The sequence below is a fragment of the Lemur catta genome, chromosome 8 (genome assembly GCF_020740605.2).
Source record: "Lemur catta isolate mLemCat1 chromosome 8, mLemCat1.pri, whole genome shotgun sequence".
Taxonomy (NCBI): domain Eukaryota; kingdom Metazoa; phylum Chordata; class Mammalia; order Primates; family Lemuridae; genus Lemur; species Lemur catta.
This window is the reverse complement of record NC_059135.1, coordinates 12,185,878-12,210,827: the sequence shown is the minus strand read 5'-3', so window position 1 is coordinate 12,210,827 and position 24,950 is coordinate 12,185,878. Positions and strand designations below refer to the sequence as shown.

At 39.5% G+C, this 24,950-nt stretch overlaps 1 protein-coding gene across 6 annotated transcripts in view; it reads right to left on the bottom strand.

Moving 5' to 3' along the window:
* DOCK10 (dedicator of cytokinesis 10) overlaps positions 1–24,950 on the bottom strand; it is a 188,941-nt gene that overhangs the window by 148,947 nt on the left and 15,044 nt on the right. For 2 of the 6 annotated variants that reach the window (XM_045559093.1, XM_045559094.1), the window contains exon 1: positions 5,859–6,090. The exons of the other annotated variants lie outside the window; for them this stretch is intronic. In XM_045559093.1, coding sequence (XP_045415049.1) covers positions 5,859–5,963 — 105 coding nt within the window. In that variant the 5' untranslated portion in view covers positions 5,964–6,090. Of the gene's footprint in view, positions 1–5,858; positions 6,091–24,950 lie in introns of those variants that run through there. 6 annotated transcript variants of the gene reach the window in all.

Here is a 24,950-nt window from a genome sequence, read left to right as displayed (position 1 = left end):
GAATTTATTCATTTCTGGGGCTGTACTCGTGTGAGACTGTCCATTAGTTCCCATCACCAAGACCACCTCTATTTTTCACTGTCCTGGGCTTCTCTAAGTCCACTCCTGGTTCTTTCCAGAGCCTGTTTCTCCATCATTCCTTCTGTCCTCTTCTCTGGACCATGCCTGTTTAATGGAGTAGGTTTCTAATGCTTGCAGCTAAAGAAATCTAATGAGATATAACACAAGGAGCAGCATCTAGAAAAAGGAACTTTTATTTTCTCAATTTGTGTTTATTTGGGTTTGAATATCCTTAAAGGAGGACCTATTGTAGCCAATGACTCCTGTCTTTGAAGTGCAGGAATTCAGGCTTAGTAAACTCCTGAGTTACCAATGCATCCCAATACCATCTCATTCTGTCAAAAGTACATTAGGCCCCATGCATCCCGGGAATGGGGGACTTAAGTACCTTCTTAGTTTCCAAGGGGAAGCATTCAGTGCAGACTGGATCTCTAATTTTCCATTAAGCCTAACTCATTCAACTCATCATTCTCCTATGATAGCAGGACACCTGGAAACCAAACAATGAATCACAGTCACATGCTATAATTTTGCTTCCCGTAGGAGGTAGGTGCCTGGTGCTGTTGGAAGAGCTGGAAGACCCCTAGTATAGAGCAGACCAGGCATCTCTAAGCCATTGCTGGCTCCCTATCACCTTCCTTCCTTCTGCTGTTTTCATCTTAAGAGTCACATTTGCTATATATGTTACAGTCAGAGTGATTCTTGTGTGTTTTCTTGTAGAAATAACACAGTCAGGCCAAATAATTTAATAATGATAGCCACAATAGGCACTATTATTTTTTATAATTTACCCCATAAATGGTAATAATAGTTATTGTTTTTCTACTATTTGCCATTATCAATGGCAAAGATCATCGTAAGTATTTGATATCTCATTGAATGCACACATCAACGCTAGAAGAGATCATCATTGCTTTTTTGTTTTTAATAGATGAGGAATCTTGGACTTTGAGGACTTAAGCAACTTGGCCAAGTTGATGGAAGAACTAATATTTCAACTCAGCTCAGTTTGAAGCCGACAGTCCATTCTACTCCTCTCCACCCCACCAGCAAAGAATATGGCTTTGCAGGAACAGAAGACAGAAAACTTTTTTTCTCCCCCTGTTGGGAAGATTCTAGGTATAGTTGAGGGTACTGGTTCTGCTCCCTTTGTGAATTTCTGCAGCAAAGGCCATTAGAAGGCGAGGGGCTGGTGTGAACTCACAGTGCACCTCAGGGCACAAATGGTAGGGACAGAGGACAAAAACATATTATAGGAGGATAGGAAAGATGAAGAGAAGGGAACAAAAAGGCAGATTTGGGAATCATATGATGAATGCTAATAATGCATGTGTCAGCCTCCACAATGGAAATTGTCATTAGTTGAGGGCATCTTTAAAATCAAAAGGTTTTGTACCACTGGCATCATCCAGGAAATAGAGTTGTGGGGACCATGACCTTGTTTCCTGTCCGTGGTGGTACTTCCCTTCTCTAACAATGGCCCAGCTCATGTTCAGAGAGTTGGCTGTCTCCTGGTTTAAGTTTTCTCCCTCCCTTTACCATCAGCCTGGAGGAAAGTAAGGTCATTCTTGGTTAAACTGCAAGTACTTCTCCCAAGTCCACTTTGGAAGCAGCTCTCTGCGGCTCTCTGGCACCTGAGCTCCCTTTTGTTGCAGCTCACGCCGAGAATCTTCTGATCTGTGTTCACCTGTGATTCTTAGGCAGATCGAGTTCCAATGTACACATCTCCATTTCTTGGATTGAGTTCAGATCCCCTGCCTACTCCTGCTTCTTTGCTTTCTTCAACCTGTTCCTACGTAATGTTCATCGCTGGTTTCTATTGTGTTTCAACCCTGATTCAGTCTCATTTCATCTTTCCTGGAAACAGCATCCTGATTTCTGGGACTCCATCCTGTACTTCCTTTCAGCTAATGGGCTCATTACATAATGGCCTAAATAGGCAATACCCTCTGAATGTCCGTATGAAACAAAGAGTTATAGTAGATATTGAAGCACAAATCACCAGGCAAGGAGTCTGTTCACATTAACATGGAAGATTAGAGGACAAAAAACTGACTTGAAAGACAACAGCACAATACAATATAAAATGACATACGAATGAGATATGTTAAAGCCATTCAGCTTAGATCCTCTGCCTATAGTTTTCATTTCTATTTTCCTATTAAGGTGCTAATTGGCACTTTAAAGAGGAGAGGATGAAGTTTCATGGATATCCAAAGTTTTCCAAATATTTCAAAATCTTGCAGATTAATGATCCACAAGCCAGTAACAACTTAAAAAAATCACATTTATTTAAATTGACTTGCATATTTTTATGACTATATAGATGATTGATATGATAATTTAACTTAATCGTGTTTTTAATCTTTCTAAATTAGAACATACAACTTAAGAAAGAAATTTTCTTTTTATTGACTTCCTATGCACCAGAGATCATACTGAATGATTTTAGTAAAAAAAAAAAAAAAAAAATAGAAAGGGAGTTAGAAAGAAAGCCAGCAACTGCAGAATACCATACAGATTTCAAAAATTAAGGGAAGTAGTTCTCTTTGGTGATCTAACATGTAAATTTCATTTCATTAAATTTTTTGCATAACGCAATTGAACTCTGTCAATTATATGTTGTCTGTGATAAGTGGATTAAAATATGTGAAGGCATTTCTTAGACAATACATTTGCAGACTGGATTAATACGGGAAATTTCATACAATTTAAAAATCCAACAGAGTAAAATATAGAGTTTCAAAAAGAATTTGAATAAAACAGAATACACAAAATTGTCAATCTGGATAAAGGTGGTATTGGGTTGTATAATTCTTAGGAAGTCATAGAGTTCTGGATAAGCATTCTAGATTACTATGAAATTAACTCTTTTCTAAATATGCCTTAGAACAAGAAATGACTTATTGAGTTTAAAATCTACATGATCATTATCAAAATAGATAATCTATGATAAATTATCTCCAACAGTCATTTTTTTCTCCTTTCACCACAGTATATGAGTACATCCAAAAGTTCAAAAGAAATTATTGTTTTCCCTTCTCGACTTTAGGCCTCATCTTCATTTGTGGGGCATTTTGTCACTTGAATTGCTTCTTCCTTATCACCTACTGAATAGACTCCAAAGCCAGCGTAGGGTGTTTAGATTTTAGAAAGCTTAGCTGAGTGTGCTGTGGAAAGTTCAAGCTGGCTTTGGTTGGGTTAAAGAGAGAGAGCTGGGATTGCCCAGCACTCAGCTTGATGCAATTCAGAAATCTGTTGACTGAGTGATTCTGTTACCAAAAAAAGGATCCCAGGAACAAAGTGTTCCCTATAGACCAGTAGCTTCAATTGTTGCAGTCACTGGAAACCCAATCTCACTGTCCCTTTTCCCTTGCCCTTGAAAATATTTTACTTGGTTTTAATAATCCTACACATTTGTAACTTGTAACTTTTTACAGTGTTCAAACCATGCTCAGAATGTACATTATCAAACTTAATTAATAATAAACAGTCTTAAGACAGGTATTATTAGGAGTATTTTTCAGAAGAGAAAACTGAGGCTCAGAGTGATTTAAGTAACCTGTCCAAGTTCGTATAGATGGTAGGTGAGGGAGTCAGACAGAATGACCCCCACTCCCCACCCCAAGACATTGGTCTCAAATCCTAGTCCTCTGATTTCTCGTTTTACTTTCTTAGATTCCAAAATGAAAACCACATCTCAGGATATTACTTAAGGAGGGATTAAACAATCCTGTATTCAATAGGAGAGACAACTTGTGAAAGCAGATATGCCTATCTTAGGCAGACCAAAAGCAGGCAGCAGCAGCAGGAAAGTCCCCCGTGCCTCCCATTGAAGAATGACAGTCCCTGTATGAATGATCTTAATTAAATTTGAATGCGTTGCTACTGACTGGTGTGGGGAAACACCACATCCTTACTGGCTGCTTTTCCCATAGTACTCAGTAGCAATACATTCAAATTCAATTAAGATCATTCATAGAGTGATTAGCTTCATTATATGGTGAGACACCAGGGACTGTGCTCTCGCCAATACTGTATGTGTGGTCTGTGTAAGATAGACACGTTCTTCTCCTGTGTGTTGTCTCTTTTATTGGACAAAAGAAGTAAATCTCAGGGTGACATAACCCATGGTACTTCTTAATTCCATGGAAAGAAATGTAGCAAGCAAATTATGTTTTCTGGACTGGTCTAAAGGTTAAAATAATCTCAAACCAAACAAATTTTTGAAACCGTTATCCTCTTTTAACAGGTTGACAGTAAACACCTGATGAGGCCCTTACCGGGCCAGTAGGGAGGACACAACTGAGCTCCTATTTCCGGCCAATGAAGGGGAAGACGTTAGACCCAGGTCTCTGCATATCTGAGTTATCAAATATTGGGTGGAAAAGACCCAGGCTACAAACCACGGGAACAGGGTTGAGGGGCCCAGTTGTGTTTCCTCACCAACGGTGGACACGCACGCCTGAGATAGAAACCGAACAGACAACAACACAGCACCAAACCTATGAGCCAGACCTCTAATAAATTCTATTCATGTTAAATTAATGCCAAATAATTGTAAGTACAGAGACAGCCACTATTAATTGAGAGGCAGTATACTTGTACCTGGTTTTAGTCTGTCAAAGGCTGAGTGACTATTCATTAATTTTGTTTTTCATATGCATAAATAACTATTCATATATATATACACATATATATAAAACTGCTTCTGTTTTTTAGATTAAAGATATTTATATGAACAAAGATTCTTTCCCCTCATAACAATGGCTGTCAATCAATCACCCTCCTGCACAGGGGACATCTGGCAATCTTTGGAGATGGTTTTGGTTGTCACAACTGGGGAGGGTTTGCCACTAGAAAATACTAACTAGAGGCCAGAAATTTGCTAACCATCCTTCAATGTACAGGATAGCCCTCCATAAAAGGGAATTTTCAGACCCAAAATAATAATAGTACTGAAGTTTAGAAACCCTATCCTGAAGAAAGCAAGCAAAGCTTGAACCAGCCTGTAAAATGAAGCTACCCAATAATACTGCTGCAGCCATTTATCATACAAAGCGGGCCTTGTGCATTACAGGAGAGTCACTGCCATGCTCTAGCAATCGGCTCTGATGTCCAACTGTCAGTACTGCTTACAGATAGAAATGTAGAGTGCGACAAGAAGTACTTACTTGCAGAGCTCTCATTTTGTTTGTAGACCATAACAAGGCAGAGATATTTTTAACAGTAAAACAAAACGAAATCTTTTTAACCTTTAAAATAGATCCATTTTTACAGTCTTCCTTGGCTCTACTAATTGAATACTTAGTTCCTTTTTCTTTCATATTTTGGATAGCTCTTTCTAAGAGTTTTTAAAATAAATAACTAGTGGCACATGATAAAATAGAGCAGTAATATTTTTAAAAAGTACAACTACATGCGAGTCATCAATTGGGATCTTAACTTGGGCAATTACATGCTTTTCTTTAATGAAGGGAGTAACTGCTCCAGAAATTACAACTTGTACCATAATATTAAGATAACTTTAGGTGAATTCCAAATTTCCTAATAATGTTGTAACTATTTAAATCCTCTATTAACATGATTTAAAAAGAGTTACATAGAATGGGAAAGCAAGGTGACTTCAAAAATAATGATGTAAGCGAAAGAGGTTATTTACGAACCAAATTGAATCTTCTGTTCCCATAAGACTTTGCCCGGTAACTTACATTAGGATACCACTCTAGAGCTAAGCCTTCTTAAAAGAAAGTACGGAAGAAAAGATGGAAAGCAAACAGCAATATTTGGATACCTACAGAACTAAATCTGTGGATTTCTTGTTGATTTATTCTCCTCACTGTTCTTCTCTTCTTCCAAAATTCACTGGGCTCCCGTTTAAAAACCTTTCCTCGAAAGCTCATTGTATTTTTGTAATTAGAGTCACAAAATATTTTAAAGTCTCAATTTTGTTAAACTTTTCTCTTCTGAAGCTTCACCAGGCCGAACAAATCTTTCTTCTCTGGTAAAAAGGGAAATGCTCATGCTATGTTAACGTAACTCAACAGAAAGGAAAGGAAAACCGACAAGTTACCGCTTCCTGTGTCTAAGTAACTCCCAGCTGTTCAGATACTGCTTTTGTGCATGCATTCTCCCTAATCACCTGCTTTAAAGCAAGACAAAAACACAAAATGCCTTTGGGTGTCTGAGCGAATTGCTAACAGCTACATAAACCATATCACCTGCTTTAAAGCAAGACAAAAACACAAAATGCCTTTGGGTGTTTGAGCGAATTGCTCACAGCTACATAAACCATATGATGTAAAATCACCCATGGAACCAAATCAAGATTGAATCAAAGAGCTAATTTACCATAGGGCTTCATGTCTGTCACTAAAACAGCCATCCAAACTCTCTAATTCTGGCCAGATCCCAAAGGTAAACTGGTAATAATAGGGCTGAGGTCTGAGAATTCTGTTTAAAGCAGTTGTTCACGTTAAGTGTAGACTAAATTAGTGGTCTTCCAAGGGGGGTGCCCAAGCTAATTACTTAGGGCACAAGGAGAAAATATGAGAATTCTATTTATACTGGTTATCCAAAAACAGAAATTATGCTTCACTATTATTTCATGTAATACACACAGACATTGACACCTTCAGTCTACATGTCAAATGGTTACAAAGAGCCAAATGTTTAATTTCCTCATCTTTAGATGCACTTTCTCTAGGGCTATTTAATTTAAAAGTACAACTCTCCCCTCAAACCTTCCTGGATGTTCTTTTCTGTCTTATTTTTCTCCATAGCATTCATGAGTACGTGACACAACTATACAGTTTACTTCATCATTTTATTTATGGTCCACCTTCCTCTGTTAGCCTCTAAGCTCCACGAAAGTGGGGATTTTGCTTCATTCACTGTGTCCTCAGTGATTAGAACAATGCCTGGCATGCAGAAGCTTCTCGGTTTATAATTTAAATTCAACAAATGAAAGAATAAATGAGGAACTTACATTTATTGTGCTTAACAATGAACCTTGCCCCGTATATATAGCACTTGGAAATACGAGCTATTGATAAGAACTATATAATTTATAAATAAATATAGAATATGGGAGGACGTTTAATACATTTAGTTTTTACTAGGTGAGTTTAGTTTACTAGGTGAGTGAGATGAGAAATATCTGGAGGCCACAGCACTAGATCGTTCCCTTTTCCCCCATAGTAATTAGAGTTAGTTGGAACACATGCATATACCAGAGGCTTAAGCCAATCATACATCTCTACTTTGTCATGGGGTGATTTGTGCCAGATAGGTTAAAAAGGGATTCTGATTATTCCTTATCTAAGCATGGAGACTAAGGAGACTTCTTTTCAAAACTCTCAGTAAAATAGCCAGATGCTATAAAAATGACAACTGGGGAGGTGAACTATGTCGTTATCTGTAATTGGCTGAAGTAGGCAAACCAAAGGATTCTACAGAGCACAAGTCCTTTTGATCCATGGTCGTTGGATACTGAGGAATTCCACCATATGTCTTAAACTCTAAACAGAGGCACCCTCTAAGTAACTCTTTGACATCTGTTTGATTATCATACATACAGAATTTTCAGATCTAATTTTTTCCCTTAGATGATGCTATGAGAGTCTGCCTCTGGGTCACCTGATTTCCTGGGGTCAAATTATATTTTAATGGCTAATAATAGTATTTTTCCATCCTTTTTAGATTATGGACTCATTTGAGAATCTAATCAAAGCTATGGATCCACTCATCAGAAAAATGTAAGCCATCAGAAAATGTGCATGCGGAGGTCACAAATGCCTGAAGACCTTCTGTGGACCCTCCCACCGAGGGTACCTTAAATCCCTGACTCACAGCCTTAGAAGACAAGCACACTGCCTTCTAACAAAGCATTTAATGATCTTGAGAACCTCTTCAGTGACTTCCTCTCTTTCTAATATTTGCGTCTATATTTTCCTCTATTCCTCTTTAGGCACCACAGTTCTTGTCCTGGAGTCCCTCCCACTCCTCAACTTCTGCAATCTGAAAATGACTCACTGCTCCATTTCCTCAGTTGTTGATCCCAACTCCCTGAAATACTGGCAAAAGGAGGCACCACCAGGCAGCACATGGGATGTCAGGTAGAAAGAGCTTGTGTTGACTGCAAAGGATGTAAAACCCAGTAGAAGGGCAAGGAATGTCCCATGGGATGGCACTGTTGGGACCTCTAGTGGGCTTTGCCTTCCTTGTTCCTAGGCCAGGTCTGTTTCTCCAGCATTGTGTGAAATGCCCACACACCATTCCAACAAATTCCTTTTCTGCTTAGGTTCAGAAATGTGTTGGCAATCTAAAACTCTAAGTAGGACAAAAGGCAAGAACCAGTGATAAAGAGAAATCCTGGCTTCATCCCAGGGAGTCTGTCAAGTTCCTTAGAAAAGAAATCTGATACCAGAAATGATCAGAATTTATTAAGTACTGTACTCAAGGCAGTTCTGGGCTTTGTAAGAAATAGATAACACCTTTGCTAGTTTTAAGAAGGCCACATCTGACAGAGGAGTTCACTAGAGTTTGAAGGAGTCTGAGAGAGCATTATAGAAAAGACAGACCTAAGGTAGACTTTGAACAACAGTGGGAACCAAACAGATGAGGATAGGACAGACACTGAAGGGAAGGGATATTCCAGGAAAGGAAAGTAGCAGAGAAAAGGCATCAAGAAAGAGTGGCTAAAGTCACAGGGTGTGGAGTCAGCCTGGATTCACATCCTGAGTCCATCACTTCCTAACTCTGTGTCCTTTGGACAGATCACTCACCCTTTCCAGGCCTCAGTTTTCTCATCTGTAAAATAGGGACAGCATAGTTGCTACCTTACGGAGTTGTTGTGAGGATAAATGAAATGACACTCTTAAAATGTCAACATATTGCCTTGCCTGGTACATAGTAAGCATAACTATTAGAGGCAGGTCAAAGCAGAACATTTAAGAAAAAATTGGAAATCCAGCCTGTCAACAGCCACTGGTTAAATTGGAGGAGAGGTATAAACAATTGAAAATTAAAGCCAGGAGCCAGTTCATGGAAGGCTTTGAATGCCAAGATAATGAAAGTTTCCATTATATCCTGAAAGCCCTGGGAAACCACTAAGGGATTTTTGAATTATAATTAAAATAGTGCTTTAGAAAGATTCATTTGGTAGCTACATGCAGGCTAGATTGCAGAGAATATGATCCAGTGACACTTTGCATTAATCTAGGTATTAAATAGAGTGGTGGAAGGCAGGAAATTAGGCAACAGAAACATAATCACAGATCTCAGGGAGACTATAAATACAGATTTGGCAATTAAATAGAAAATGATAACTGAAATTTATCGAGAAAATAGTAGGTGCTGGGTCCGGGTTTAAATTCTTATAGTACCTCATTTAAACCATGCAAAAACCCTGTGAGTTAAGTATTGTTATTATTGTTATCACTACCCCAATTTTACAGAGGAAGATATGGGGTCTAGGGAGGGTAAGCAATTGGCCCAAGGTCCCATAGCAAGTAAGTAGCAGAGCTGGGATTTAAACCCAGGGAGTCTAGCTCTGGAGCCCATGCTCTTAGCCAGAAGGGAGGTTCAAAGATGCCAGCAGGATTCTGTGTTTGGCCATCAAGGATATGGATAATATAACTAAGAAAAACAGTGTGGTAAGAAAAGAGCATTTCCCTCCCTTGGTTTAATGTGCAATGCTGATTTAGATACGTTGGATGTCGTGTCCAGAAGATCAGCAAAGGGCCATGTCCAGTGCCATTGTTATATGTGTGCCTGGAACTCAGGAAAAAGCCAGGACTGGAGGTGTGGAGTGGAAAGTCATGGAAAGAGCTCAATTTAAAGCTCTAAAAGCAAATTGAATTTTTGGAGAACAGAATAACATAGAATTGAGGACACAGTCCTGAAGTTCCTTTACATATGGTAGAAGGAAGGCAATTTAGGAAACACTGAGATAAAGGTGGAAAGTTACCGGGGCAGCACAGAGACCAGATGTCCCGGGGAGGTGAGGTTAAGGGGGGGTCGTGCTGGGTAGAGACGGATGCAGAATCTGGTAACGTCCACAAGTATTCAGTGTAAGAGACAGACAAGCTGAAAACTGAAGACCTTGCAGTCTTGGATCCAGACAGACCTGTGGTGGATTCCTCTTCAACTGTCTATTGGATGACCTCCAGCAAGGCACTTGACCTTTCTCTCTGCCAATTTCTTATATGGAGAATGGAGCAATTAGCATATAGAATGGTTGTGAAATAATATGTTAGTCCCTGGAATTGAGAAAAAATACATGTATGCTTATATATAATGGCTAAGATTCCTATATGTGCATATATGTAAACTATTATTTATTGAATATAAGTGGTATTTGTCAGGTGTTATAAAAGTATGTATTTATGTATATACATACATGCATATACATGTCCATGCGAAACACAAAACCTCACACATTCTTATAGACGTATTCAAAGTCTGGCCCCATGGTGTCCAGTCACAGAAAGTAAGTTCTTAATTTTCAATGGATAAGAGGCAGGATGTTTGGATGTTATTAATAGTTAAGATGAGAAGCTTAACTATGTTTTAGAAGAAATAGGAATTTGAATAATAAGATGTCAAAAACTTGACAAACAGTTCTGGCAATCTGTGTTAGTTTTCAATGGCTGCTGTAACAAATCACCACACAGTCAGTGGCTTAAATAGACCCCCATTTATTTTGTCAGAGTTTTGATGGGCAGAAATCTGGGTACAGCAGGGCTCAGCTAATTCTCTGCCTGGACAATCACAAAGCTGCAATCTAAGTGTCAGCAGGGTGGTGTCCCTTCTGGAAGCTCTAGGGGGGAATGTGTTTTCAGGTTCATGCAAGGTTGTTGGCAAAATTTATTCCTTTCAGTCGTAGGACTTAAGTGGCCATTCCTGTGCTGTCTGTCAGCCAGGGGTCATTGTCAGCTTCTCGAGGCCACCCACATCCCCTGGCTCGTGGTCCCTTTCTAAGCCATGGAATCCCACTCACACTTTGAATCTTTCTCACTTCTGCCTTATCTTTCTAACGTATCTTCTCTGCTCTCTCCAGGGAGAAGCTGTGGCTTTTAAGGCCTCATGTAATTAGACCGGTTCCAACAGGATAATACAGGATAATTTTTATATTTTAAGGCCAAATGATTAGTAACCTTAACTTACATCTGCTAAGTCTCTTCCCAGCAGTACTAAGATGAGTGTTTGATTGAATAACTAGAGAGTCTTGGTGGGACAACTTTAAAACACTGTCTACCACAGCCTTATTCTGGACTTCATGTGTGTGTGTGTGTGTGTGTGTGTGTGTGTGTGTGTTTATCTTTTAAGAATACTTTTAACATGAAGAATATGCCGAGAAGAAGGTATAAGTGAAAAAGACACTTGGCCTTTGAGTATTGTTTCCACTGAGCAGTGAGGTGGGATCCAGGTTACAGCAAATGAGTGCGAGGAAATAGAGGTTGGCTTTTAGATCATTTACTGGAAAAAACTGGTAGTGAAATTAAGGTGGGAAACATGAGAAATAGAATGGTATCGTGGAACCATACGGACAGAGTTGGAAGAGAAGAAGACAAATAATGTTGGAGAAAAACACAAGAAAAAAGGCAACATGCTATGAGAAAAGTCCTTCTAAAATGCTCAATTATATTATGTTTTAAAATGTTCAATTATAGGTGTGTTCACTTATATAGGCTATCCAATCTGCAAATGACATCATCATTAAATCCAAGAAACCAGGGGGCAGAAATTTGGCTTTTGTTGACAATGCATCTGAATCCACTCCATCAAGGTGGCTTAAAAAATACCATTAAGAATTTAGAGCAGCTAGGAACTTGGTGGTTAAGATGTAGACAAGTACACAGGATGCCATACTTGGAGCCGCAGATACTGACTTGAGCAAGTGGTAAAGCACTTCCTACTCATTTCCACCTGTTTTATTTTACCACCTCTTTAGTCCCTCTTATCTTTGTTCCAGTTGTTTTTTTACCTGTTGAGCATTTCAGCATTTGCTGCGATTACTTCTTCATTCTTATAGAATGTTTAGAAAACTCATTTTATTTTTTCTCTCCCATTTCCCATAGATTTTCCTTTTGCTGGGGGTGGGGGCGGGGATTGGTTTGCTGCATAGCCTTTATCTCACAGGAACAGCAAGGCTGGTTCACAGTTGTCCGCAGGCTCAGGTCACCAATGTGCACCCTGTTTAAAGGAAGCAGCGAGAAGCTACTTCCTCCTTCACTGTGGTCTCCCCTGAGCCCGGCCCCAGGCAGAAGGGCTCCTAAAGTTAGTAGTGCTCGCACTCACTATTTCCTGCTAGAAAAGTCAACTCAACTGAACAGCTACAAGTTAGCAAGGTACCAATGAGAGGTTAGATTTCTCTGGGAGAGTTTAAATGAACACAACAAAACCTCCTATTTCTAAACGTAGAGCTTCCAGTGGGCAATGCCTGTGGAATGCAATGGTTTTTCCTGTCAGCTAAACTGTAATCCAAATAGCACTAATTTTAGTACAAAATATTAATATTTAAAAACTTCATGGAAAATTAAGGGAGCTATGCATACTGACAGAGAATGTAGATGAGCCAACAATAGGAACAGACTCTGTGTGTGTGGTATGCAGTGTGTGATGCATGTTTGCTGTGTGTGGATGATGTGTGTGATTTGTGTTTCTTGTTTGTGTAAATATGCATAGGCATAAATTATCTTTATTGTATTGAAATAATTTATAGTAGCCTATTCATAGCCTTTCAGACATGTATCAAATTGTAATTATATTTGTATATTATTGAATTTCAGCAAGATTCAGAGGTGAAATTCTCACTTACTCAGGATTTGATGGGGGGTGTGGGTAAGGAACTCATTTCTTACAGAGTTTAGTGAGCCCACGCGAGAATCTGACAGCAAGAAGTGAAGTAACTGACCATCATTGGTCATGGACTTCCACCACCAGAAAAAACACTGCAGTCCAGAGATACTTCTGCATCCTTCCAACAAGTATCATAATGTGATATTTAGAAAATAAAGAACATTGATTTTAGAGTTTATTCTTTTCTTAATTTCTTGTTGGGTATTTAGGGAATCACCCATTCTGAAGTTTTTGATGCTTTACACTAAAGGCACCCACAGTCTTCAGATGTCATGTGTATTTTAACATTTCCAGCTTCAGCCTGGTCTGTTGCTGAAAATGGGAAATCTCTAAGGAAAAACATTCATTCTTATAGACACCATACTCTAACTCACACCCCCTTGCCTCCATCCTCAGAAGCTAGGGCACAACAACAATGACAATGACAACAACAAAAATACCACAGCTATCATAGGATTTCTAAACTTATCTTTCATACTAATATATACAGCTGGATTGGTAATGCTCTTTAAAAAGTTGTGCAGCTAATTTTTCACTTAGAATACAGGATTCATTTCCCATTAAAAATAATCAACTCCAAAACTCCAACAATTTTCATTATTCTTCTGTTTTTTAAAGAAATCTGCAAGGAATTCCAGGCTGAAGCAGAAGATTTCTTCCACAAATGATCAGGTGAAGACACACAGATATAGCCTTCCAGAAGATGGGGCTGAGGAACTCTGAGTCAATGCTATTATCTTTTATCACGTAGGGACTGTTGCCCAACAGGATTTCCCCCTAGAGACAGAGGCATCTTCCCTGCTTGCTGGCTTGGATCCCACTGCAGCTTCCCACTGCTGGCGAAGTTAACTACAGACCAGAGTTATTTCCTTTAAAATAAAACAGGCACCTAAAATTGCCCTTCTGTAGTCATTCCAACTGCTAATTACCTTCTTTTCCATATGAATGTCACCACTGTTTCATAATTACCCTGAAAATCACATTGTGCACAAGAGACCAAGGTTTTTTAAATCTGTGAAGCTCTATTGGAAACATTGGTTAATTTATAGAATATCAGCATTACATGTATTTTATTCTTGTGGTAGTGTTTTTGCTGCAGAAGGATGTATCTTTACAAACTGAAGGCCATGCAGCATTCTTACCTAAGCAATTTTGAGGAGGAAACAAAACGTCATGTAGATGCCAACCCGTGAACATGAAGGTAACCAGATATTCCGAATAACAATCTCTTGGTAGTGGATCAGACTGGTAGCCTAGGTGCAATCTCTGCGACCCAGTCCAGCCCACAAACCACTTCTTTAATGGTGCCATAATGCATTTGTTATCTTTTAAGGCCTATAAGGAGGCAAAGCTAATACAATACTTTAAGCATTTAATGCCTTGCATTATGGAAATTGTAGAATAATGGTAGGGTCTTGGCTTTTTAATCAAGAGCTTTTTTGTGTTTTACAGAAAATTAATTGTTGGATTTCCTTTATTTAGCTGTGCATACTGCCATAAATTCTTGACCTTTTGATGTCCAGTAGCTTAAGGTCCCCAATTAAAGGACAAATTAACCTCTGGCTATCTGCCGCACCTTGCCAGGTAAACAAGGACTGAAATAGCAGAGAAACAGGATTGGATAGCTCTACTAAGGGCACCCGTACCTGCTTAATCTGGTTTGTGAGGAGGGGAGGAAATTCAAAGAGGCTCTGACTCTGTTGAACATTCCTTGCGTGGTGCGGCGCCAGGGATTGGGGACAAAGAGAGGATTAGGACAGAGAGCCTGCCCACAGCCCGCGTGGGGAGACGGTGGTACACATAAAACAACCTATAGGAAGGCAAGACGGCTGACACTAAGTGACAAATGAAGAATACAGGCTATGGAACTCAAAAACAAAGGAGGGCATTGTGTCGGTCAAGCTCAAGCAGGACTTCATATAAGCACTGCAACCTGAGTTGGGGCCTTGACAATAGTAGGACTTTGAAAGCCACTGTTACAAGAACAACCCCAAGAGCAGAGGTTCTCTAGGGTGTGTAAGAATCACACGGAAAGGTTGTTAAAAATATGGATTCCTATGCCCTATCCAGGACCTCAGTGGGTCTGCCGGAGGCTCGGTAATCTGGCTTTATAAAGAGCATCCAGGTGATGTTCGCCAAAGATGCTGTGCAGACCGCACTTTGAGAAACAATGACTCAGAAGCTGCTTCACCTGATAGTTTTGTTAGGCAGAAATTCATACAGTTGTCCCCTCTGGGGCACCACCTCCCAGTGCTAGTTATCTTTTATACTGGACGGAGGTCTCCTTTATAAAACCAAATATTCTCTTTTCCTAACGTGTACTCCATCGGGTGGAATTACCTAATCGGCTGGATCATGATGCATGTTCAGGAGGCCGAGGAGGAAACCCTGAGTAAAGCCAACCATCCATCAAACGCTGTGCCGCACACCTCCCGGCTTCCCTCTCCACCTGCCCCGCCCACCTGTGATTTCACATCATTTCCTCTTCATCGGCCATTTCTCTGCTTGGACCTCTGTAAACCTGGTCATGCTTGTCATGGCTCTTCAGTTCTTGTCTACATCAGGTTTTCTCAAACTGGGCACTGTTGACATCTTAGACCAGATCATCTACTGTGGCAGGAGGTGTCCCGTGTTACTGCAAGGATGTTCAGTGGCATCCCTGGCTGGCCTCTGCCCACTAGATGCCAGTAGCTCCCTCCCTTCTGTGCCCATCTGTGACAACCAACAATGTCTTTGGACATTGTGAAAAGGTCCCTGGGGAGAGAGGAAGGCAAAATCCTTTCTCTTGCCAGTGTTTAAGTCCAGTATTTCTTTGATGGTGGCTTTCAGGGCCAGGGATCTCCTGGCAGATGATGGAGGTTGCTGCTCAGATCAAGAAAAGAAAAAAAAAAAAAAAAAGCTGAGTTGACTTGCTTAGAAGAACCTCAGGCTTCCTGGCCCTCAAGTCAGGGTGCTCTCTCACTTCTCCATTTGTCTCAAAACTCCAGTATTTGAATTAGTGTACGAGCCTAGGTTTCTGTTTCTAGGGTGTTTCTATTCTGGGCTGTCTCTGTTAAAATGCAGCCATCACTTCACTTGCCTGGAAGAGATACAAAGCCATTATAATCTTCAGTAGCCTAGAATGATATCTCAGAAGAGATAAGCTGGTCACCTAGGCAAAGCCCCAAGGATTTGGAATTGAGAATTCACATTTCGAGGATGAAGCTGGGAGTGTGGTGTTTGCCACTGTGGGTTAGACCACTGTGCTGGAGTCAGTTGGCTTGCGATGGATTCCTGGCCATCCCACTTAACTTGCTGGGTACCTCTGGGCAAGTTACCCAACCTCTGTGAACTTGAATTTCCTCATTTGTAAAATGAGGATAACCATAGTATCTACCTCATTACCTGTTGTGAGGCTTAATAAGAGAATATTTGCAAAGTGTTTAGTGCAGTGCCTGGGATATAGTAAAATGCTCAGTAGGTGTTAGCTGTAAGTTTGACTATGAGGCAATTCTGTCCAGGAGATGGTCTTAAGCTGGGCTGCCTCAGTGTGTTTTCTGAGGGTGCAGGATGGCCCTGGCTGTTCATGCACTGAGCATTAGGAGGAGGAAGCAGGGGCACAAAAAAGGCACCAGCTGCTTTGAAAGTGGCAGTGAAAGAGATAGGACATTCCAAACATGAAGGGAGTGGCCAGAAGACCCACTTGGTTTGGATATGGACAATTAGGTTAAACAGCCCCTCCTTCCCTGCACACCCATTCCTTCCACAACTGACCTCTTTGTGCTCATTGTGTCTTGCAACACTGGTTATTTCATTTTTAAATCCCCACTGTGCACAACTACAAAAGGTTCCAATTATCCTATTTCTGTCATCTCCCTTCATCCCACAGAAAAGTCTCAAATGCCAAGGAAGTTAAGAAAGCCAAGTTTTAACCAATATCATATGCTTTTTAAAAAAATCTTTTCATGGTTCCTTTTCAACCTAAGCAGGACTGTAAATTTCCAGAACAGTAAACAGTATCGTCTTTATGTCTCAACTTTGCTGGGTCTCCTACTGGCATGTTGCAAATACCAACATTATAATTACCGATTTGATGTTCTACACAAGAGAAAAGAGCATTGCACTTTCTTTTTCTCTGTCAACCCTTATTCCTTTCCACAGCTTTCCAAGGCCACTGAAAAGTATTAAAGCACACTGACAAGGAGTATAATCTGACTTTGCTCTCTTTTGCCAGGGTACCATAGATTGGGAAGGAGATCTGCTACTTAGATTGCATCAAAAGATCTTTGGCAGCATTTAAAATTGGCATCCCTCTTGCTTTGGTTGGCATTAAGGAATATATTTCCAGAAACAAGTTTTGAATTTGTGTTCGCTTCTTCTCTCTCAGTGCCCATGACCACCAAGTGTAGACTGCCATGGATAAGCTGTTTCTGTTTTTCTCTTAGGCAGAGTGCATCTGTGTGCACAAGTAAAAAGAACTTTGGGTGGCATCAGGAGGTCTATATTCAAGAATCAGTCCATTCACAGGCTGAGTGACCCTGGGCAAAACAGTAAACTTTCTAGGCTTTTGTTCTAAAGCCCTTTTCATCTCTAAAATTCTAGGTTTTTGTGTTTTTAAATAAAACGACTTGTGTCATCCATTTTCAGATAAACCTATGACTGGACCAAAAAAACAGGCTTTTACTTTTTTCTTCTTTTAACCTCAAGTGCTAACTGGAAAAGAAAGACTATTTTCAATCAGAGCCCCTCTTTCTCCACCCTTAGTCCAGACGGTGCATCCAAAAAGATGCTACCTGTCTCTCATTTCCCATCCCCAGTGAGATTTCATTCCAGAAGTAAACAGCTGTGCCTTCTCACTAGATGACATTGCCTTTGACACGGTTTATAAACAGAGCATTGAAGAGAATTTTGGCACCATTTTCACACCCACTTAATTTAGTGATAATATCTTGGCTAAATATGAATATTCAGTTTTTTTTAACATATCATTGCTTTTGCTTTGAATGTAGCTAGAAAACAGAAACCAACACTGGGAAACCAATACTTTAAAAAATGCCTGATGTTCCATTTTTGCCCCACTCTGCTCTTTGGGCTGATTCCATGTGGCCATTGCCAAGGTCAAGTCTTTGTATAAAAGCCTGAACTTTTACTCTGTTACAGAGAAAGGCAACATTGTTGTGGGTCTGACACATACACTCTTTCTCCTTGTTGTGATCACTGTACCTTGATTTTCCAATGGGGAACATCTCTACCTCCCAGAGCATATCCCACAAGGTGCTCTGATCTCACCTTCACCTGCTAGATTGTCTTTTCTCTGAACTTGAGCCTTGAGAGGAATGACATAAGGGCAGAAGACAGCTATGATTTATAACAAAGACAGCATGCTGAAGGCTGCACGTTACTATTGTTTTTATTGTTCCTGGCATCCTACTTCTTCCTGTGCTTACCAAGGCCTGCTGGTCAGCTTGCCTCCAGTCTGACGGGCTACACCCCACCTGCACCTGCACTCTTGATTCCCCTTGACTTAGCTACGGTCATTTTATTTTTGCAACTATATACCTGTTTGCAACCATTTGTTTATTTACACCGTAAATGGGTACAGATATTGTGCTAGGTAGTTAGGTTAACCAGAAAAATGACATAACTTCTTTGCCTTTACAGAGCTTAGAGGTGATGGTTTGGCAAATGTTGTGATGGGAAGTTTGCATGAGAAACAGCTAAAAATCAAACAAATGAAAAATCATTATTTTTTCTTCCATCTGTCCTTCTAAGGGCTAAAAAACAAACAAACCAACAAAAAGCCCATTCCCTTTCCTTTCAAATACTATTCCAGTTGACTTTATCATCATGTAAATAACATTGTCATCCACCTAGGTGATAAAATTGGGGACTTGATATTCATTTTCAACTTCCCTTATCCCTTATGGGCATAACCAGCCCATCACTAAATTCTAATGATTGTATATTTTCTTTTTTAAATTTTTGTAGAGATGGGGTCTATGTTGCCCAGTCTGGTCTCAAACTCCTTGTCTCAAGCGATACTGCTGCCTCGGCCTCCCAAAGTACTGGGATTACAGCTGTAAGCCACTGTGCCCAGCCTATATATTTTCTTTTAATCATCCTTCTCATTGTAGCCATTTTCCTTTCTAAAGACTGGTTTGATCATGTCATTCCCAACTCAGAAATCTTGAGTAGCATCCCCTCTTGTCAATATCAGTGTTTCCCCAGCTGTGTTCTAGAGTTCCCCAGTATGTTAGGCAGGGTTACAAATAAGAGATTTACAGTGGCAACTAAACTTGAGAAGCACTGGGCTGAGCAAAGCCAACGCGGCCTTCTCACCGCAGAACTCCTCGAGCTGTACATTCCCAGTGTGCGCTGCTGATCTCTCGCGGAGTGTGTCGTACGCATTATTTCCCACACTTATATTTGCACAGCAGCATTTTCTTGCAGGGCACTTATTACTCTGTGTCACACAGTTTGGGAATAATCTCTGCAACTGCCATACATAGTGTGAGACCCAGTAAGACAGAATTTAAACTATTTTCACAAAAGGAGATGACGGGGGCATGTTCTTCAGCGTAGACAGGAATGGCAGCAGTTCATGTGATAAAATAGGAAAGTCTGAACTACGGCAGATGCCAGGTTGCACTGGTGTTGAAACAAAGAGATGAGGGGGCAGTGGCTCACTGGCAGGCTTCAGGGCAAGACCTCTGCACCTTTCCCAATTCTGGTCTGTTCCTTCCCCAGAGTGAGCTGCAGCCAAATCACCCATCTCTCCCAGGAGTGACTGTCCACAGCAGTACGACCAAGACACTTGTGCACATCAGTTAGGGAAAGACATAACTTAGACAGATACTCCAGTGATTGTCTTAGACCGGACAAAAGGTGACATCTATTTAGGTATGTGGCTTTGGGTTTATCAGGCCTCTGTGAAATCTCCACTTAATAGGATGAGGCATGGACAAATTTTCATGGTTGTAGAGTAAGCACGAAGTAAGCACTGCAGTCAGCATGGAAAATAATTCTTGACCTACTTAAGGGGACAATACGGAACATTTGAGCCCACTCTCCAATCCCTCCCTTCAGTAGCTGGTGATATCTCTGATCTGGTTTGTAAACAGATTTCTAAAAGGATTTGTTGCTGTTGATACATTAGTATCCACATCTTCTACTTGTATTATGTTGCTGAAAATTAAATTAAGTGTCAGATATTTATTGCCACATTCCCTTCTATTGTTTTACAGTCAAGAAAAGATAGTCTGACTTGTTGTTATTCAATTATACCTGTGGAAATCTTTCTGAATTAGGAGCCAGAGTGCGCATTGCTCAAAGTTAAAATATAATCTTTAAACTGGCATTTACATTAACATCAAAATCATCTCCCACTCCTATCAGCCAAACATGTCGTAATACATTGCAGGCAGTATAGTTCTCACTGGCCCCTTGAAGTTGGCGAACTGAGTTAAGGAAATGACAGTCAAGCAGCCTAGGACTCAACTGGTTCCTACAGTTGTATTTTTTTCTGCCAAAAGTGTTTTAAAATATTTGAATTTTTTGCCAGCATTTAAAAATTGGGAGATTTTTACATAAAAGCCTTGATTACTAGCTTGCTTTGGAAAATTCGAGATCTGACCATACTGATCCCACTTTCTGACATGGAAACTACTGCCCAAGCTGAGCAGTGGCCGTAGCCTTTGGATGGGCCTCACTTTTCCCAGTTTGCTATCCTGCCCACTGCTTCTGTTTGTCTCCTTATCTAGCCTGCTTCATGTATTCCCTCAGGGGCTGTGGGCACTCGAGTTGGGGACCCTTAACTTAACGTCACATTTAAGATCGTGTCTTTTGGTAAAACTATGTAACCAGGACTGCAGTCTAAGCCTGGCCTGATCCCTCCCCTCCGCATTAGGCAACAAACCTGAAGATTTCTACTGCTGATATATTCTCAGTTAACACGGGTCTACACGAGACCAATAATTTACTTGTGAGGAGTCCCCAGTGTAAACTATATGCTAATGTTTGAATGTAGTCATACATTGTGTTTCTGTTCTAATATGTTTAACCAGAATGTCACCTCCTTTAATGTATGGGACGAGAGAATAATTCTTGTATTGATTAAGCCATAGAAAGCATTATACTGCACTAAATTTCTTCTTTAAGTTTGAAAAATAAAAGCCATTTTGATGCAGAGTCAGCGCGTGTGAGAAATCAGTGTGGCCATTAATGGCACGGCTCTTCGTGTGAATGATGGGAACATAACGTTAAGCAAAACCTCTAAGAAGTGATATTTGTGACAAAAAGGAAGTAAACAATTTTTCAAGTACCAATTTTATATTAAGAAAGAAAAAAGATGATAAAAGGGTTAACATGTAAGGTTACTCACGGTATTACCAAGTGATTTATCCATAAATTGAAAATGATCCTCACGTACGTTTTTAGAAATGGCACCCATCGGGATAAGGAACTCAGCACTTGAGTTGATCATTTCCCTCTTTCAATAAAATAAGGATAACAGATTACAAATGACCTCTAAAACACCTGGCTTGAAAACTCTCTTATGTTATAACTATGAAAGCTCAACAAATGTTTTTATGTCTTCTCTACATCTATCCTTGGAAAACTAAGGGAACACTATTCTCCTTTCTTCACACAGAGTCCCTGCACTGGTAACAAGATGTGAACCATGGTAAAAGACTATAGAAGTCTCTTGAATAATTTAGTGACTTTATGGACCTATTTCCAGACATGCTATGGTTGCATTTTTCTTACACTTTGAAAGATGGTCAAGAGAGGATTCTGCCATCTCTCACAATGTGTATTGGCATTTCTCCTACAATGTCAGAGGAGATGATTTAGTAATGGATTTATCCCAGAAAGCTTCCCACCAAATCACCAATGCCATTTTTCCCTGATACTGCACCATTTCCACATCATGGCTTCCATGCTGGGATGGCTGAGGTCAGGCAATGAGTCGCCTCTCAATGCACCTAACCAACCTTTGAGTCAGGTACCTTTCTGGCCTCTTTGTTCTTACCACTAAACCACATGACTTTAAACTGTCCTAGGAGTATAATCCAAATATGATGCCAAGACTTTGTTGCTGAGGTCTTTTGTAATAAATAACAAATGCTTACAACTTAGCTTCATTGTTCCAATAGTCAGTTGGACTGTACATCAAATTCTGTCTGTTGTAAGAAAAAAATGCATGAAAAATGTAGATAACCAAGGCATAGATGAAGAAAGTCAATGAGAACCTGACATGGCCTCCAACTTTTCTTAAATTGCGAAAGACAACTTATTGAAAGTTTTGAGTTAGTGTAACTATTGAATGGGAAATTTTAAGTTCAGTAACAACAGCAGCATAAGCAACAACAATAACAATATGAGGGGTTGGGAAGGGGGAAAGTCAAAGTTATAATGAATTTCTGAAATTCTCCAGTGCAGTTTCAAGCCCACTTTTCTCAAATTATTTATATAAATCCTTAAGAGTGAACAATTAAAACTGCCCAGGCTTAGATTTAATCCTCTTGGTATAAAATTCAATAAGGTTGGACTTCAGTGTGGGAAGCACAGGCAACTCCTATGTGGTTTAATTCAGGAAAGAACTATTTGGCTATGGAAGGTATCTATCCCTCCTTTTTCCAAATAATATTTCCTTGAGAATGCCTGGAAAGAAATGCTTAATACATAAATAATAGTGGGTGATAACATAATATTCATGTCCATTGCAGAGCAAGAGGGGGCAGAGATGCTTCAAGAAGGCAAGCAGGCACTTAGGATGTGTGTGGAGGGTGTAGGATCCAACTACATACATAAGTCCCAGAGATGGTGATTCTAGACCACTTGGTCTAGAATCATCGTGCTTCTACAATTTGGTCTGAAATTTACTTTTTACCAAAAAGCCATTTCCTACATATTACATTTTAAAAATATTTATTTAAAATTTCATGTTTGAAAGAGAGCTAAAATACAGTAGATAGAGGATTAGAACAGGTGAAACTTCTGTGAGTTTTCCTCGGTAAAATTTAGACAACTATCTGTACTTAGATGAATGTAATAAAAATCATGTCCTAGAATTTAAAGTGAATTAGAACAACTATTTAAATGATAAGCTGCTATAGTAATAAAAGTTATTTGATAGCCAGTCAAAATTTAATGTGTTGCTCATTTTCTAAATGCAAACGATTCTTTAACATAGCTTGATCTTAAAATAACAAACCTCTTTGAAATGGACTCCACCTGACTCATCAGTAATTCCATATTGAAGGCTTAAAGAACCCTAGGAACCATGGGGATGGGATCAAAATAATGATTTTTCTATAGCTTTAGTACTGGGCTTTAAATATTTCTAAGAAAAGATGATTACTGATCTTGAATATCATTAATAAATTAAAGTTTAAATTTTCTCTTTTGGCACTATGTCCTCAGAAATGCAGAACTCCTTCCCCCTTTTTTTTCTTTTTCTTCTCCCTTCAGCCATTGTATTTTCAGAAGGGAGAATGTTCCTGTTATAAGACCCCATATCTCGAGGACACAAGATTAGGAGAGGGAATGATTCGGAATGGCTAAGGGTAGAGACATAGGGTAACACGCTGCCCACCGCATTGCCCAGTTATTTCTAGTGTGGATGTTCACACAGCAAAAGTGCTTCTCCTTGATGTTTATGTCCATATCACTACATCAGATAAAAGAGAAACGCTTTTGGTGAAGGCAAGAACCCTTATTAATCAACTTCCTAATTACTTACAAAAATATTAGTAATTAATAAGTTGATTTTAGAGAACAATTATATTCCACATTTGGTGATGCACTTTTTCCCCCAAATCACAGTCATTCAACTTTTTAAGTGTATGGAATAAATAGCCTATTCAATGAGAAGTACTTTAACTTCATAGTGTGTGGAAAATTCAAGGAGGTTTGGTGATAATCCTGAAAGTGTCCAAATTTTTTGTTGTGTCAAAGAGGGAGCAGAGCCCGGCACATAGGAAACATTAAGTACATGTTTGCTCATTAAATGCCCAACAACAAGCATTTTTGGGCACCCTTCTATGGTGAGGCCAATGTTCATCCAAACGACTGTCTGCAAGTAACTTTTCTGCCTTCATCTCTCAGTATGATTCTGTGTATAGTCCATAATCCAGCCCTTCTTGGATGGATTTTTATCTTCCTTATCCCTCTGTTGAAATATGATGATGGCACTTTCTTTGTGCTTCTCTTGTGGAAATTACCTTTTTTTCCTCTTTAGACTATATTCACTTAAAACATGCCAAATGCCCTATTACTGTGACATCTTCTTAGATACACAGCTAGTCACTTAATTGCCATTCTATCCTTTACAGAGCTTAGTTTCAGAACATGAATATAGCAGGTGCTCCACAATTATTAAGAATTTAACTGGCTTCCCTAAAACTTCCATACAGCAGATTTAACTCTGAAACCTAAAATACTATTTCTTGAGAATTTATTTGAAAATGTTTAAAGATGAAACTTGAATTGTACTCATTTTTGTAGGAAGGGCTAGAAGGCATCATATAAAATACCTCTTTATTTTTCTCCTTATAGGATTATTTTTAGGGAAATAAATTATGATTCAACCATGTATCTTATAAACAAAACAAAAATACTTTTCAAAGAGCCATGTTTAAGTGCCAAGTAAAATGCTACATTTGGAAATTCGAATGTACCATTAATCACATTGCTGTGGCTTCTGATGAATGTAATTACTTACTATCTATAGCAGAATTGAGCTAATTGATTAACATTACCCTATAAAAATGCAAGTAGGCACAACAGACTCTCTGACGCCTTCAGATATTTGGCAAACATTATAAAGTGCTCAGCCTATACATCACCCACTATCAGCCCCCTCTTTTCCTCCAAATTGTTTTGAAAGACTTTTCTGAAGGACTTGCATATCCTTGATGCCTAAACATTACGTGGGACTAGAAAAGCGTAGCTCAGTGGTGACCCCAATTGCAGTCCTGGGTCTCTGCCTTACTCACTGCAGAGAGATAACCTTATTTGATAAAACCACGGCTTCTTTGCATTAG